We start from the raw sequence: 17,418 nt of genomic DNA, 5'->3' as shown, positions 1-17,418 counted from the left end.
TTCACAGACTTAACTGGTTTGATTTCTAGTTGGGCCTTAGCCCTCCTGATTTTTTCCCTGCATGATCTCACTTCCTCCCTGTAGTCTACCCAAGACACCTGTCCCTTCTTCTAAAGCTCATAGACATTCCTCTTCTTTTTGATATCTCTCAAGATCTCCCTACTCAACCAAGCTGGTTTTTTCCCTGGCCGGCTCCTTTTCCAGAACAGGGGGATGGCTTGCTCCTGAGCTGCTAGGATTTCATTTTTGAAGAGCGCCCAGCCCTCATGAGCTCCCTTGCCCTTAAGGACTGTCTCCCATGGGACTTTGCCAACCAACCTTCTGAACAGTCCAAAGTCTGCCCTCTGGAAGTTTAATGTGACTGTTTTGCTCATCCCCTTCTTCATCTCACCTAGAACTGAAAACCCTATTATCTCATGATCGCTTTGTCCCAGGCATCCTCCAACCGTCACATCCCCCACAAGGCCTTCTCTGTTCACAAACAGCAGGTCCAGGAGGGCACCCTCCCTCATCGGCTCACTTTCCAGTCGTGTGAGGAAGTTCTCTTCCACCTACTCCAGGAACCTCCTAGGCTGCTTCTTTTCTGCTGTATTGTACTTCTAGCAGATATCAGGAAGATTGAAGTCTCCCACGAGGACAAGAGGTAGCAATCTAGAGACTGTCCCCAGCTGTTTATAGAAGAACTCATCAGCTGCTTCTTATTGGCTGGGTGGTCTGTAATAGACTCTCATCACAATATCTGCCTTCTTGTGAGCTCCTCTGATTTTAATCCACAGGCACTCAGTCCCTTCCTCACTGTAATTGAACTCAAGGGTATCAAAGCACTCTCTAACATAAGAGGGCTACACCACCTCCTCTCCTACCCTTCCTGTCCCGCCTGAAGAGTTTATACCTCACCATGGCTGCACTCCAGTTATACAAGTCATCCCACGTTTCTGTGATGGCAACATCATAGTCACCTTGTCCTACAACAGCTTCCAACTCCTCCTTCTTATTGCCCATGCTGCATGCATTGGTGTAAATTACTTCAGCTGGGCTGATGAACCTTCAGCCCTCATAAAGGGAATAGAGTTCATTCCCAATTGACTGGTCCTTGGAGTAACTAACTCCACAGTGCCAGTTTCGTCCTTGCTGTCCCCAGGTATAATCACCCTGACTTGCTGTGTGGTGATGTACTGGTGGCCCTCTCCAGCACACGATCTCTCAGTTACTTGTGTCCCACTTCCAGGCTCACTCCCGACTAGCCTGGTCTCGTCCCCCTCCCCCTTCACATCTAGTTTAAAGCTCTATTTAAGAGCCTAGCTAGATTTTTAGTAAGGACTTTAGTCCCCCTAGGAGACAAGCGTGTCCCATCCCTAGTAAGAAAGATTCTTTCTTAAGTAATAAGTAATTTCTTAAGTAATAAGAAGTAATAAGTAATTCGCCTCTAAACCCATGACAACTTCAACTGCTCCTCATGTGTACCCTCTAAAATCAAGACCAACTTCAGCTGCTCCTCAAATAAGTCCCCTCTAAATCCATCACCTGGCCTCCTCTGGATGCTCTCTTGGTTGGGTCCAGCTTGGAACATACCTGATGGGACCCCAGTTCTGCAGCCTCAGAAGGGGGAAAAGAAAAAGGGAGCAGCAGGCATGGGCTCGTAAAATAGACTACATGCTTTATTGGATTTAAAAGTTTTATGAAATGACCCAAAAATGAACCAAAAATGAAACAAGAGTTGGCAGGCGCATCCGCAGTCGCCAGTGGGTCGATCCCAGCCCCTTCTCTGGAAGCATCACCAGGTCTCCGCCACCACAAGCAGCGCTGCCCGGCTCCTGCCCGGGGAAGCCCCTGCAGCCACCGGTCCCGGTCTCACGGTGGCCGAGCGGCTCGGAGCGGTGGGGAAATGCAGGCACTTAAGTCAGGTTGAGAGGGATTTCCCACTTATCCCAAAGCACTCGAGCTGCCTCCTATGGAACAAACCCGCCTCCGCTGCCCTTCCCGGGGTGCCAGCGTGCACAGATGCATTGCTCCAGCACGATATGAGGTCTCCGGGGAATCCCACCCTGCTTCCTTGCCTTCCCAGCTGGATGTGCATCTTCCTCTGCAGGTGGAACGCTGGGGTAGCCTCTAGAAGCAGCTCTTCCCGCCCGGAACATTCTGGAAAGCACTGTATGGTGGCATGGGGGAGGGACATGGGATGGAGGAGGAGAAGGTGGGATCCCAGGGATGGTGGGGAGCTCTAGGGTCACATCGCACCAAGCAGCAGCGATGTGGGAGGCACCAGGAGCTGCATCCAGAGGGAGCAGGGGCGGCTCCAGGATGGAGTGGGGCTCATCCTGGGATGGAGCAGAGCTCATCCCTGGGAATGGGCTTGTCCTAGGACTCATCCCTGAAGAAGGGCTCAGATGGAACAGGGCTCATCCCAGGACAGAGCACGGCTCATCCCCATGGACAGAACAGAGCTCTTCCCAGGATGGAGCAGAGCTTACACCTGGGAAAGGGCTCATTCCTGGGGTAGGAGCAGGGCTCATCCCAGGAGGGAACTGGTCTCATCCCAGGACAGAGCAGGGCTCATCCTGGGATGGAGGAGGGTTCATCCTTGGGGAATGGAGCAGGTCTCATCCTTGGGAATGGGCCTGGGCTCACCCCAGTATGGAGCGGGGCTCATCCCTGGGGAAAGGCTCATCCCATAGAGTTGCTGCCCCGAGCTGGGATGGGGAAAACATGTGGAGATGAGGGCTGCAAGAGCAGGATATGACCAGCAGTCCAGGGGAGGACGGGAGAGCTCCGCTGTGCCCTGCTCCCTCCCTCTGGCTCTGCCAAACCCGGATCCAGGGCAGGAAATGGGCTCCGTGCCCAGGACACCTACTCTGAGTGTGGCTGGACCTAGCTCTGCACCCCTCAGGCTGTCCCTTCCCTCCGTCCTCCTCCATCCTCAGGGTCCCCGCTCCTTGCCCCGTGGAGCCAGATCTCCTGTGAGTGTCCGGGAGCGTCAGAGCTGCCTCTGGCTCTGCTCCCACTGTGCAGGACCTTGGGAGCAGGAATGGGGGCATCCATGGGCTCTTCCACCCCAGCATCCAACCCTGCCACCACATACAGATATTGGTGCTGTTCTGGCAGCATCTTGGCTGGCTGGGCAGAGCAGCTGGGTGGGCAGCCCCATCCCACCACGGCTGCATCTGCCTCTGGAGCGAGTGATAAGTGGAATAAGGGCAAAGCTTCTCGTTGCACGAGTACCGGCAAGGGCAGAGCCCTCACTGCAAGGGCATCAAGGTGCTCTTGTGTATCGAGAGCTCATAAACAGAACATTCCCAATCCTTGGGGAAAAGGGACTCATGAGAATGAGGAGGGAACGGCTGCGATGTTGGAGAGGCAGCGCGCCCCAACACTCGCTCCAGAGTCACCCCAAGATGAGCATGGGGAGTAGCCACCCGTGCTCCATGCGTTCCTACCACCCCAACCCTTCTGTGCAAGAGTGGGAAGAGGCAGAAGAACCGGGGGAAAAACAACAAAAATTCAGAATAAAAAAAAATAAAATAAAAAAATAAAACCACATTGAAACCAAACCCAGATGCGTGGCCGAGCTGAGGCGGGAGTAACTGGAAGCCATGCACAGCAAAGCCAGGGACTGCGGCAGTTGGAAGTGGAGAACGGGCGGCTGTTCTCACCAGGGGAGCGGTCGTCGGCTTGGGGTTGTGGGTTTTCTTACTCAGAGATCGGGAAATAAATAAGTTTAAATATCTCCTCCCACTGCCGGTGACTCGGAGGGTGCAGGGAGGGTGCTGGGAGCATGGCGTTCTGAAGGCACGGCCGCTCCCAGCAGCTCCCGCTCCGGGGTGGGTTTCCTCTTGCCCCCTCCTCCTTCTCTCTACTTCTTAGGCTTCTTGAAGATCTTTAGGGGGAACTTTTTCTTGCTCTGGCCAGTGTCAACCTCATCACCCGTCAGGCTGCTGTCCTCGTCCCCCGGGCTCTTCTTGGCAGCCAGCTGTGGGATGCGGGTGCTCTTGGCGCTGCTGGGCCGGCAGTCAGAGATCGGGGAGGGCGTGTCGGGGTCGGTGGAGCTCGGGCTGTGCGACCGGGAGGAATCTGAGTGGCTGTGTTTGCCGGCCATCGGGTGGCTGATCTCCCCCAGGCTGGAGGACTTCTCCATGCCGTGGTTCACCACCGTTGTCATCTTCTTCGTAACCATGGGGCTCTCGGATAAAGTGGTGACGGCTTCTGTGGGCCGGTTGCCGCCGTTGGGTGTGGGTGCGCTGGCAGCCGCCTCCTCGACGGATCTGGTCAGCAGGTTGGGACGGGTGGCCAGCAGCTTGGGCGCTGAGCTGGGGATACGCTGGTGGTCGCTCAGGTGCGGGATGGAGGACTCGGAGTCGCAGCGAGTCAAGTCTCTGGGGTAGAGAGGGTGGAGGGGAAGAGAGAGAGGTCGTTAGCCCGTGCCAATCTGGTAGCCCCAGGGATGCGCATCTGAGCCCACACACACAAGGATGCAGCAGCAGCTGGCAGGGATGCAAGGGAAACCCCCGAGGCAGCCCCAGCCGAGCCCCAAGGAGCGGGAGCTGTGATCCGTACCCTCACCCGACAGTTCTGCTCCTCTGTCTGAGCGCGCTTGGCATCCCCTAGGATGTTCATCCAGCTGGGTGCCGCAGACCCAGACTACGGAGTGCGGTGAATGTAGCGCTCTCAGGATCCTGATCTGCACCATATGAAGAACCAGAGGGATCAGGATCCAGATCCACACTGTATGCAGAGGCAGAACCAGGGGGATTGGGATCCCAATCCATGCCATATACAGAGGCAGAACCAGAGGGATTGGGATTCCGATCCACATCATATGCAGAGGCAGGACCAGAGAGATTGGGATCTCAGTCTGCACCATATGCAGAACCAGAGGGATCAGGATCCTAATCCACACTGTATGCACAGGCAGAACCAGAGGGACTGGGATCCCGATCCAGTCACAGATGGGCTGGACACTGCTGGGCTCTGCTCACAGACAGCAGCTCCCTCCCACTCCCTAAACCCAACGGGGACATCCCGCTGTGTTCCCATGGATCCCAGTGGGAGCTGATCCAGGTCACTCAGAGCACGGCCCAGTGCACCCTGGCTCTGGAGGACGAGTGCGTCTGTGGGAGCCAATGCCTTCCCAGCAGTGGGACTGGAACAGTAGTTCCTCTGCGCCTGCTCAGCTCCCATCTCCGCAAGCACCCATCCGTGTTGCCCCACTAACCGCAGCCCCTGAATGGAAAGCACCAGAGCGGCTGCTTCCCACCTTTTCCTGGGCTCAACTGGTGCAAAGCTCGCATCCCAAAGGGAGGAATAGGAGGTTCCGGTGCGAAGCCATGCTGGTGTTGCGTGGCTGCACTGCAGTTTGTGCCCCCAGTCCCAATGCAAATGGCGCAGGATCTCCCCGGTCCTTCCTGAACTGGAGAGTGAGAGGTAGGAGGAATGGGAAGTCCCAGCTTACGTCTTCCCACTGGGATCACCTGACATCCCTGCCGGACAAGGAGGCTCACTACTCTCGCTCACTAATTCCTGCTTCAGGGCTGTCCTGGAGGCTGGGGCTCATCTGTCCCTCTACCCTGGCAGGGACAGACAGGGGGTGCAAGGACACTCACACCCTGCCAATCTTGACTCTACAGAACGGGAAGAGCAAAGCGGAGAAGTGGAAGGGTGTAAGGCTGGGTGTGAGGACAAGTTCTCCCCAGTTCCTGCTCCCCAGGACGTGGTTGCTGTGTGCTGCTCGTCACCAAACCCCCCGGCACAGCTCATGGGAAGCCCTGGGCTCCTCTCCTACCGCAACAGCATCCAGAATGTCAGAGTTTGAAGCAGCAGGAGAGGCGAGACCAGAGACGACACCCTTGAAACCCAAGGATTGCAGGTGGAATTAGGGAGATGCTTGGAAAAGCAGCTGAAGCAACAGAGTTACCCAACTCACTCAACACTCAGTCATTAAACATGACAGCATGATGACAAGGAGGATGTCCTATGAGGGAAGCCTCATCAGATCACAGTCATATAGAATGGGAAGAAGGCAATTCTTCCCATGGAATAAAGTGACACCTGGTTTATTGACTCTGCAGAATCGGTGAGGATACCACAACCAGGTGAACCACGTGAAGGAAAGGATGTGGATGGTGAGGAGCTGGAGTGCATCTGGAGAAGGGAACGGAGCTGGGGAAGGGCCTGCAGCCCAAGGGATTCTGGGAGCAGTTGAGGGACCTCTGGTTGTTGAGGCTGAAGAAAAGGAGGCTGAGGAGAGAACTCATCATTCTCTGCAGCTCCGGAAAGGAGGCTGTGGTAAGGTGGGTGCTGGTCTCCCCTTGCAAGGAACAAGGGATGGGATGAGAGGAAATGGCCTCAAGTTGCACCATGGGAGGCTTAGGTTGGATCTTGGGAATAATTCCATCATGGAAGGGGTTGTCCAGCCCTGGCAGATGCTGCCCAGGGCAGTGGTGGTGTCTCCAACCCTGCAAGGGCTCAGAAACCATGTGGAAGTGGTGTTTAGTTGACAGGGTTTGGTGGTGGGGTTGGCAGTGCTGGGTTTATGGTTGGACTCAATGATTTTTAAGGTCTTTTCCCACCTAAAGAAATCCATGATTCCATGGTTGTTGTCAGGAGGGCTGAGCCCATCTAGCCCCCGTGCTGTCCCGTGCTGCGGCTGCAGGAGTTGAACTGCAGCTTCGCAGAGCAGCGTGGGCATTGCTGCTGCTCCAAGTCTTCTCTGCCACTGCTTGGCGTGGCAGTGTCAGCAGACACTGAGTTTTCCCTCTGCCCTACAGGAACACATTCCTGACCACAACTGGATATGGAATCAGGGAACAGTTTGGGTTGGAAGTGACCTCAAAGCCCATCCAGTTCCAACCCCTGCCATGGGCAGGGACACCTCCCACCAGATCAGAGCATTCCAAACCCCATCCAATGGGGCCTTCAACACCTCCAGGAATGGGGCAGCCACCACTTCTCTGGGCAACCCGGGCCAGGGCCTCCCCACCCTCATCGTGAAGAATTTCTTCCTAACATCTAATCTGAATTATGGATAAAACGGGTGACCTTAACACCACTGTGATACCTGAAAGGCCTGTGCTCATAGGCTGTTCCACCATCAGCTCCTTCAGTCCTAGATGGTGGCCATCGTGCCTGGGGAGAAAGTTGTGGCTCCACAAGTTTGGACCCAGCACAGTGCCAGCCGCTGGCTCGGGGGTTAAGCATCCTGAGGGAACAGCAGTGACAGCCTCACCAGCACTGGGAATGTGACCCTGCAAAACAACCACCAGCTTCTCGGTGCTAGGAGGAGACACAGTGCCTGTGGACCTGCTCTGACCGTGGATCTGCCTGCTCCAGCTGCTCACCACCATCAGCCAGAGGCAGTGTTTCCCTTCCATCTCTGTGGGGTGCGGGACTAGCTGCCCCAGGCAGTGGTGGAGTCCCTATCCCTGGAGGTGTTCAAACAACCTGTAGATGTGGCACTTGGGGACACGGTTCAGTCAGCACAGTGGAGATGGGCTGAGGGTTGGATTGGATGAGCTTGGAGGTCTTTTCCAGCTTTCATGATTCCATGACACAGCCCAGGGTCTGCCGTGAGAGCCCCGCTGTGGAGATGTCTCATCTCTTATGTTAACAAGAAAATGGGCCCGAGCACTGCTAGAACCATCCTCACTGTGCCTGTCCAGCATCCAAGCAGTGCAGCACCACATGCCCAAGGTTAGCAGCAGGCAGGGGAGGACAGGAATGGAGCTACCAGAGGGTATGAAGTCCCCAGCTGCTCGAATTAACATCCTGGAGGCTATCCAAGGGAGACAACTGTGGTGAAATCCAGCCTTCGGAGCCACCAGCAGACCCCATGGCTCTGCAGAAGGTCACCGTCACAGCTCGTGGCCCACAGCTTCGCTGGGATTACTGGGGAACTGAACTTCAGGAACAGCAGCATCAATGAATCTCAGTGGGGCTGAACATGGGACCATTCCAGAGCCATCTTCTGAAAGGCAGACACCCACACAACGCAGGAGGCTTGAGACCTCTGGCTGCTACAGAAGAAAGACATTTCCCATCCCTGGAGGTGTTCAAGGCCAGGTTGGATGGGGCATGGAGCACCATGATCCAGTGGGAGATGTCCCTGCCCATGGCAGGGAGGGGAACTGTATGGGCTTTGAGGTCCCTTCTAACCCAAAGCATTCCATGATTCTATGATTGATCCAGCTGTGCTCAGGAATGGGTTCCTGAAGGGCAGAGGGAAGATTTGGTGGCTGATGACAGTGGCACAGCCGTGCTGGCAGAGCAGAAAACTCAGAGCAGCAGCAGCGCCCATGCCACTCTTGTGAAGCTGCGGTTCCACCCCTGGCAGCCGAGGCAGGGGTCAGCACAGGGTCCGGGTGAACTCAGCCCTCCTGACAGCAACCATGGAATCCCAGAATCCTTTGGGTGGAAAAAGACCTCCAAAATCATCAAGTCCAACTGTAAACCCAGCACTGCCAACCACCCCACCACACCCTGTCCATAAGCACCACGTCCACACAGTTTCTGAACCATTCCAGGAACAGAGGCTGCACCACCTCCCTGGGCAGCCTCTGCTAGGGCTTCACCACTCTTTCCAGGAAGGAATTTCTCCCAATATCCAGTCTAAACCTTCCTTGGCAAACGAAACCAGCACCCACCTCACTCCAACCTCCATGCTGGGAGCTGCACAGAGTGATGAGGTCTCCCCTCAGCCTCCTCTTTTCCACACCAAACACCCCTAGGTCTCTCAGCTGCTCCCAGAACCCCTGCACTTCAGACCCTTCCTCAGCTCCGTTCCCTTCTCCGGATGTGCTTTAGCCCCTCAAGGTCCTTCTTGGAGAGAGGGGCCCAGAACTAAACCCAGCATTTGAGGTGCAGCCTCCCCAGTGCCAAGTGCAGGGGGACTATCCCTGCCCTGCTCCTGCTGGCCACATCATGGCTGATCCAAGCCTGGATGCTGCTGGCCTTCTTGGCTGCCTGGGCCACTGTTGGCTCATGATCAGCTGCTGTTGACCAATACCCACAGGTCCTTCTCTGCTGGGCAGCTTTCCAGCTAATCTTCACCAGACCTGAAGTGTTGATGGGGTTGTTGTGGCCCAAGTGCAGAACCCAGCACTCAGTCTGGTTGAAACCCATCCTATTGACCATGGATCCAGCCTGGCCAGGTCCCTCTGCAGAGCCTTCCTACCCTCCAGCAGATCATGCTCCAGGACACCAAGGCACAGGCAGAAAGGAACCTCCTGAGGCCCCATCGCAGCAGCCAGGGGCTGATTTTAAGGGGACACGAGTCCTGGGATGCACACTGGCTTTGCCAGAGAGACCAAGGAAGAGGGAGACACTCCTGAGGGGAGGAAAGAACATTGCCAGGATGTTGCTGGTCATCCTGAGCGAGGCTCAGCCCGAAAGGGCCAGCCTTTTGATGCTAGTTTTGACGAGGCTTGGTGTTCCTGGGTGGATATGGCACGTTCCCAAGAGGAAAAGCTGCCCACACAGCTTGTTTGGAAACTGGGCAGGAGGTTGGATTGTCCATACTTTGGCCAGGCACAACCTGGTAGATGGTGTTAATGGAAGGTGCCCTCAGAACAAGCATCTCCGTGGTGCTGGGACCACTGAGCAGTCATCCCTCTCCAGAACCTCAGGTCTGAGCATGGAAACAGACCTGAGGACAGCGCATTCCTCAATCCCGGCCACTCTGCTGCAGACTTCACTGAATCCACAAAGAGCAAAGCCAACAGCATCAATCCGAGCTGAGCGAGAAAAGGTGAGAGGATGGGAATGGGCTGAGTTTGCAAAGAAAAGCAGAGAGTGAAGCTTGGGCTGAAGTGGGCTGGTGGTGGGGAAGGAGGGCAGGTGGATGATACTGAATGATGACTGATTTTGCCTCAACTCCACAGCTGGATGATTCCTCCTGGTGAGCTCCAGTGGACATGGGCAGTGGGGAAGCTCAGTTATGGTTCAAGGGTGCTGGATGCTAGAGCAGGGCTTGGTTTCTGCCTCATATGGAGCTTGCTGCCTCCACCGCTGCCTGCCCCGGACCAAGAGTTCCTGGGGCTGCAGGGCTGTAAATCTCAGACCTCTCCAGCGCCTGCAACCAGGGCAGCAAAGGCTTCCCTGAAGGTAGAATCAGATTTTTTTTGTAGGGCTTGGTTATTCTGCTGTGCTCAGCACGGCACCAGCTTAGAAACAGCCTAAGTGATGCCAATCCAACAGTAACTCCTTCCCTTCCAATACTTTAATACCTGGGAATGACCCTTTTCACCAGATTCCTGACACTCTCCTTTTGCTTTGATTCCTCCTGGTGGGCTCCTGGTGTCTGCACAACCCAGGAAAAGGGGTTTGGGAAAGCTCAGGAGTGGCTCAAGGGTGTTGAACGCTAATGCAGGGCTTGGTCTCTGCCTTGTATGGACTTCACTACCTCAGGAATGACCCTTTTCACCAGATTCCTGATGCCCTCCCTTTGCTTTGGTTCCACCTCCCTTCCCCGCTAGAGAAGGGCCACCGGTGCAGGCATTCGCTCCTACGCTCCCATCTCCAGCAGGTTTAGCTGCAGGCACCACATGAAGCAGGCAACAGAAACCTCAGTGCGTGCAGCACCCTCCACCTCTTCTCCCCCTCCCTGGGGAATCTGGGTCCCCTCTGGTAACAAAACCCCACGCATTCAGGCTCCAAACCCACAACCGCTCTGACCTGATTTGCACTGGATCCTCTGAAGCCGATTGCAAAAGAGAAGCAGACAGTGAGGAGGGGAGGGAAGTAATTCACCGGCCGTGCCTGGAGAGGAGGACCCTATAACACACAGGAGGACTGGAGCACCTCCTGTAGGAGGACAGGCTGGGAGAGTTGGGGTTCTTCAGTCTGGAGAAGAAGAGGCTCCAAGGAGACCATATAGCGACCTTCCAGTACCTAAAGGGCCTCCAGGAAAGCTGGGGAGGGAGTTTTTACAAAGGCATGGAGTGACAGGACAAGGGGGAAGGCCTTTAAATTGGAAGGGGTAAGATTTAGACCAGATATAAGGAGGAAATTTTTCATAATGAGGGTGGTGAGACACTGGAGTAGCTTGCCCAGGGCAGTTGTGGCTGCCCCATCCCTGGAGATCTCCAAGGCCAGGTTGGATGGGGCTTGGAGCCCTCGATCCAGTAGGAGGTGTCCCTGCCCATGGCAGGGGGGTTGGAATTGCATGATCTTTAAGGTCCCTTCCAACTCAAACCATCCTATCATTCTATGATAACACTCTGCCTTGAAGCTGCTGAAGATGGCTACTGCTTTGCGGAGTTGTGGGGTGGAGGGGAGTGAGGCCAAGGTCTGGTGGCCACTCCACATCAGCAGTCACATCAAAATCCATGTGTGTAGTAAGGAGTGGGGGAGAATGAAAGTAGCCATTATGTCTCCACCACTCATTGTCTATCAGGATGACCAAGCTAGCCCCCGGTCACCCCTTCCTGCATGATATAACAGAGTTCCACCACAGCCACAGAACAAAGACTTGGAGACGAACCTCAAGGCAGAAGTGTTCATAAGATTTATGAATAGAATCAGAGAAACATAGAATGTTTTAGGTTGGAAGAGACCTTAAAGATGATCTAATTCCAACTCCCCTGCCATGGGCAGGGGCACATCTCACTGGATCAGGGCACTCCAAGCCTCATCCAAGCTGTCCAGTCTAAATCTGCCCCCCTCCAATTTATAGCCATGAAAGGTAAAGAAGATAAGGAGCTGGGCCAACTGGTACCCCAGATGTTATCATTCCAGAATGAACTACAAGAGGATAAGAGAAGCAGGTCATAATCGGAGCTCCCTCTCAGCTAGTCTGAGATGCCTGCCGACATCAATATAACATCAGGGATCCAATCCCTACACCACCGGAGTGTCTGCAAAACTTCACCTGCAGCAACCTCGTGGAAACATCTATAAAGACTTTGTCACTGGACTCTGGACAGGTCGTACAGTCCCTCACAAACCCTGACAGGACACTGATGTTGGTCTGGACTTAAGCTAATATTCTTGTCTTAGAATCGTAACCTAATAGGTAATAAACTTAACTGTGTAAGTGCAGTTCTGGGTCCTACTCTGTCTCCATTGGAGTGCGACACCCTACCACATTAACCCCCATAGAATCCCACACCAGACACGGCTCATGTGGAGATGAGCGACCCCTGTGCTTTGAGACGGTTTCTTTGCTGAGGTCTCACCAGCATTGGCTTCCAATGGAGACAAGAGACGGTAAAGTGACTCAGCAGCCCTACCCTCCAACCGAGGGAGCCGAGGATTTAGGTTCTGCTTTCATCCTTGGCCACGACTCCCTGGCAAGCCTTTCTCCACCTCAACCTCCCTATCTGTACTGCTGGCCTCGCTGGGAGGCTGTGGAGAGTGACTTGGTTGTATGCAAGAGAAAGAGGAATGCATTGCTTGGTGCGGTGGGACGCTGTTGGCTGGTGTTTGCAGGGATGCATCTCAGCAGGGTCTACTAATCATAGAATCACTAGATTGGAAAGGACCCACTGGATCATCGAGTCCAACCATTCCTAACAATCCCTAAATCATGACCCTCAGCATCTCAGCCACCCATCCTTTAAACACCTGCAGGGAAGGTGACTCAACCACCTCCCTGGGCAGTCTATTCCAGTGCCCAATGACCCTTTCCATGAAAAATTTTTTCCCGATGTCCAGCCTGAACCTCCCCTGACGGAGCTTCAGGCCATTCCCCCTTGTCCTGTCCCCTGTCACTTGGGAGAAAAAGCCAGCTCCCTCCTCTCCACAACCTCCTTTCAGGTAGTTTTAGACAGCAATAAGGTCTCCCCTCAGCATCCTCTTCTCCAGGCTAAACAACCCCAGCTCTCTCAGCCACTCCTCATAAGACTTGTTCTCCAGCCCCTTCACCAGCTTCGTTGCTCTTCTCTGGACACGCTCCAGAGCCTCAACATCCTTCTTGTGGTGAGGGGCCCAGAACTGAACACAGTACTCAAGGTGCGGCCTCACCAGTGCTGAGTACAGAGGGAGAATAACCTCCCTGGACCTGCTGGTCACGCCGTTTCTGATACAAGCCAAGATGCCATTGGCCTTCTTGGCTACCTGGGCACATTGCCAGCTCATGTTCAGTCAGCTGTCAACCAACACCCTCAGGTCCTTCTCCTCCAGGCAGCTTTCTTCTAGCCAGACTTCTCCTAGTCTGTAGCACTGCATAGGGTTGTTATGCCCCAAGTGCGGGACCCAGTATTTGGCCTTGTTAAACCTCATGCCATCGGTCTCAGCCCAACGGTCCATCCTGTCCAGATCCCTTTGCAGAGCCTCCCCACCCTCCATCAGATCCACACTTCCACCCAGCTTAGTGTCATCTGTAAACTTGCTAGAGTGCACTCAGTGCCTTCATCCAGGTCATTGATAAAGACACTGACCAGAGCTGGACCCAGTACTGAGCCCTGGGGAACCCCACTTGTAACTGGCCTCCAGCTGGAGTTAACTCCATTGACCACCACTCTCTGGGCCCAACCAGTTTTCAAGGCAGGAGACTGTGCACCTGTCCAGGCCAGAGGCTGACAGTTTCTGAAGCCGAATGCTGTGAGAAACTGTGTCAAAGGCTTTACTGAAGTCTAGGAAGACTACATCCACAGACTTTTCCCCCATCCAGTAGTCGAGTCACTTTGTCATAGAAGGCGATCAGGTTAGTTTGGCAAGACTTGCCTTTCATGAACCCATGTTGACTGGGCTTGATCACCCACTTCTCTTGCATGTGCTTCATGATAGCACTCAAGATCTCCTGTTCCATGACTTTCCCCGACACTGAGGTCAGACTGACAGGCCTGTAGTTCCCTGGATCCTCCCTGCAACCCTTCTTGTATATGGGCACAACATCAGCCAGCCTCCAGTCCAGTGGAACTTGCCCAGTCAGCCAGGACCGCTGGAAGATGATGTTCCTTCAATATTCTTGGGTGGATCCCATCTGGCCCCATAGACTTGTAGGTGTCTAGCTGGGATGACGCAGTTGGGACAGAAAAACCAAAAGCAACCAAAGAAGAACAAGTTTGGGCACTCAGTTCTTCATTTCTGGAATGGACAGAGAATGGATGACCATGGATTTTGGAATTGGCTGCTATGGCATAGTTGAAGTCAATCCCAGGTGAGAAGTTCTTCCTCAGCACAATGCTGTTGCTAAATCAATTGTCTTCATCAACGCTATGGGTACAGGAAGGAGACAGCTCCACTTCCCGCTGCACAGCAACCAGCGAGGGTTGGACATCTCTGTGGGGAATGAGAAGACCCTGTGTATGTTCTCCTAACGATGACTCTTTATCACTGCCATTTCTAACTGGGACCCCAAAGCCACCCCATGTTTCCCGCTGATGCTCCCAGGGACTGAGACCCCCAAGCTGGCCAGGAACCAAGCGTTTCATAGCCTCAGCTGACACAAAAATCATGTTTATCAGCTATTTTTTATCCAATCCATCAGCCTTCATGCTCCCTCCTGGCTATGGAGACTGGGAGGTCAGTGGGAAACAGAGACTGTGATGCTACCAGAAGCCTTCCCAGTTTTCACCAGTCAAATCTGGACAGCTGCAACCAAGCTCAAACTGGCAATAATTAATCTACATTTTCATCATGCTGCTTCTCATAATCCCAAACCAAACATGATTTGATCAACCAAGACTGAATTGTCCATAGCAGAGCAGGAATTCCCACCCCAGTGCTCCAGAATCCAGAATCCTACAGACACTGCTAGGGCTCAGGGATGCTCTGGACCCACAAGCTGCAGAGAGTAAGGCATTGAGAAGAGAGACCACAAACGATGTCAGGAGAGACCCCACGCCTGCAAGATGAGGTTGTAGAATCATGGAATCATTTGGCTGGAAAAGATCTTTGAGATCAAGTCCAACCACACCTGTCCACCTCTAAACCATCCCTGAGTACCTCATCTGCCTGGTTTTTTAACCCCTCCAGGGATGGGGACTCCACCACCTCCCTGGGCAGCCTCTGCCAGCACCTGAAACCCCTTCTGTGAAGGAATTTTTCCCAATACCCAATCTAAACCTCCCCTGCCACAATCTGAGGCCATTTCCTCTCATCCCATCCCTTGTTCCTTGGGAGAAGAGACCAACACCCACCTCCCTACAACCTCATTTCAAGGCAGCTATAAGGTCTCCCCTCAGCCTCCTCTTCTCCAGACTAAACACCCCCTGGGCCCTCAACTGCTCCCACAATCCCCACACTCCAGACTCTGCCCCAGCTTCGTCCCCTTCTCTGGACGCACTCCAGACCCTCCAGGTCTTTCTTGGAGTGAGGGACCCAGGATTCAAAATGCAGCCTCCCCAGCACCAAGTGCAGGGGGACAATCCCGCCCTGCTCCTGCTGGCCACCCTGTTTCTGATTCAGGCCAAGATGCCACTGGCCTTCTTGGTCTCTTAGGCTGCCAGGTCCTATAGATATAGGAGTCATGGTACATCATGCTGAGAGAAATGGAGCTGTGGTGACCTGGAATACTGTCCTGCCTGGATAAAGAGACATCAAAGGACATCAAGGGCCGTTAAAGATCATCCAATTCCAACTCAGATCTCCAAAATAGTCTTCAAACAGGAGACAGTTTCACCAAGGAGAAAGTATGGAACGGTACAATGAAACAGCATGGCTGTAGGCACAGGCTGCGCAGGAGGATGGGGCTCCCTGAGGGTACATCACAGCCCTTCCACCTTCCAATGCCAACATCCTCACACCCAGCACCTGCAAACACCCCTGAACAGTAGACCACCCAGAAGTGCTCTGAGGCTGCTCCATCCATGTCACACATGGGGCGAGGACCTCTAACAGCTGCTGCCCGTGGACCTTGTGCGGCAGAAAGCCACACAGGACCACCCAATCCTCTGCTTTAGGCCACACAATGTTTCTGAGCTGGGATCACTGCCAGAGAACACCACACAGCACCCCAGTTCCACCAGATGGATCCCTATCTCCGTGGCCCACCCAGCCTTTCATGGCTCTAAGGCCTGTGCGGCGACTCAGGAGAGGTCGCAGATTTAGGGACACGATGAAAACCAGTCCCTTGGATCCTGTTGTCCATGGGTCTCCAAGGAGCCATCGCTCACTGAAAAGGGACCAAGTTAAAGCCAGGGATGCAGCAACACCCTGCTCTCCTCCTTACTCCTCAGCCAAAACAAACATGTTCCTCATCCTCGACCCAAACAGAGGTGGAACCTGTTCCTCATCCTCAACCCAAACAGAGGTGGAACCTGCTCTGAAACACGGAATTCCTAAATCCTGCTTTCTGCCAAGTCTTAAAATGAGCCCAGACCTCAAATCCTCCAGCAGCACCAACACCCATCCCATCGCACCAAGCTATCACATTCCCTTTGCAGCTCACTTGAGAGGATCCCAAAAAGGTCACAGCTTCAAACAAGATCAGCGTTTGTCAGATCGGTGGCGTTGCCTTCCCTCTCATCAGCAAAACATGGACTCATTTAGCGATAAATGCATGCGTGGGAGCTCTTGATTGCAGTTAAACAACAGCACTGCTTTGGTTTGTGCCCCAGCGAGGTTTACAGATATGGAGATGCACCGAGGAGCATCCTCCACCAGTTACCAGAAAGCAGGCGAAGAAACAAAAGGCATGGATAGATAATAAAACAAAAAGACCCAAAGGAAAAGGGTGCAGGGGATGCAGGAGGAAAAGCACCTGAGCAAGCATTGGCTCTGAGGCACAGCAGGAAACAGGGAGCTAGGAAAGAAACTGCGATGTACCCAAAGCTCTCAGTATGACAGCGAACTCCAGAAGTGACATCAGGAGGGGGCAGATCAGGGATGGAGTCCATCTGAAGGAAATAAGAGGAGGTGGTGTGGTGGTAATAGGTAGGGTGGACATGGCAAGCAGGAGCAGATGCAGTGGAGGCAGATGAAGAGCAAGAGGTGGTGGTGGTGGCAGCAGATGATGGGTTGGTGCCAGGAAGGTCAGAACTGAAAGACTGTCCAGAGGAGAGGCTGTGCATTCGACGAAGAGAGACTCTGCCTGCCCGGTAGTGGGCAGGTTGGCCCGACTCATTCTGGCCTTGCACGTAACTCTCTACCAACCTCTGAGATCCGTGGGCGTGCTGGGGGTCCACCAGGCGCTGCCGAACTGTGCCAGGCAAGGCAGGAGCTGTGGGGAGAGAAAGGAGAGAACGGTGAATGCAGCTGGAGAGACCGCATGTCAAATCAGCACCGCGATGAAGCTGCCACTGGTGGCCAGGACCAGCGCTGTGCCCTCAGTCACGGGGACACTGGCTCAGGCCACAGCAGCTGCCCCACCTTGTGCTGTGGTTGGGTTGGTTTTAATGCAGAAGCAATGTGAAGCTGGCGCGACTGCTTGACATGCTGGATTAATGCCCAGCCCATGGAAAATGACTCCTGGCAACCCTGCTGTCGGTGCTTTCTGAACGCCTTATCAGATCATCTTGGTGAAGCAGAACCTGGCTGCATGGTTCA

The 17,418-nt window shown here is 54.1% G+C and overlaps 1 protein-coding gene across 9 annotated transcripts in view; it reads right to left on the bottom strand.

The window, feature by feature from the left end:
• Positions 1 to 1,644: 1,644 nt before the first annotated feature.
• The window catches only part of STIM1 (stromal interaction molecule 1), an 81,473-nt gene continuing 65,699 nt past the window's right edge, over positions 1,645 to 17,418 (bottom strand). For 6 of the 9 annotated variants that reach the window (XM_054056416.1, XM_054056415.1, XM_054056418.1 and 3 more), the window contains 2 exons: positions 16,699 to 17,092; positions 1,645 to 4,370 (listed from right to left, as the gene is read on the bottom strand). In XM_054056416.1, coding sequence (XP_053912391.1) covers positions 3,851 to 4,370; positions 16,699 to 17,092 — 914 coding nt within the window. In that variant the 3' untranslated portion in view covers positions 1,645 to 3,850. The remainder of the gene's footprint in view (positions 4,371 to 16,698; positions 17,093 to 17,418) is intronic. The other 3 variants (XM_054056421.1, XM_054056419.1, XM_054056420.1) reach the window with 1 other exon arrangement.

The sequence above is a fragment of the Cuculus canorus genome, chromosome 1, assembly GCF_017976375.1.
Source record: "Cuculus canorus isolate bCucCan1 chromosome 1, bCucCan1.pri, whole genome shotgun sequence".
In the NCBI taxonomy this organism is placed as follows: domain Eukaryota; kingdom Metazoa; phylum Chordata; class Aves; order Cuculiformes; family Cuculidae; genus Cuculus; species Cuculus canorus.
Note: the sequence above shows the minus strand (reverse complement) of the source record. Positions and strands in the feature narration are given on the sequence as shown.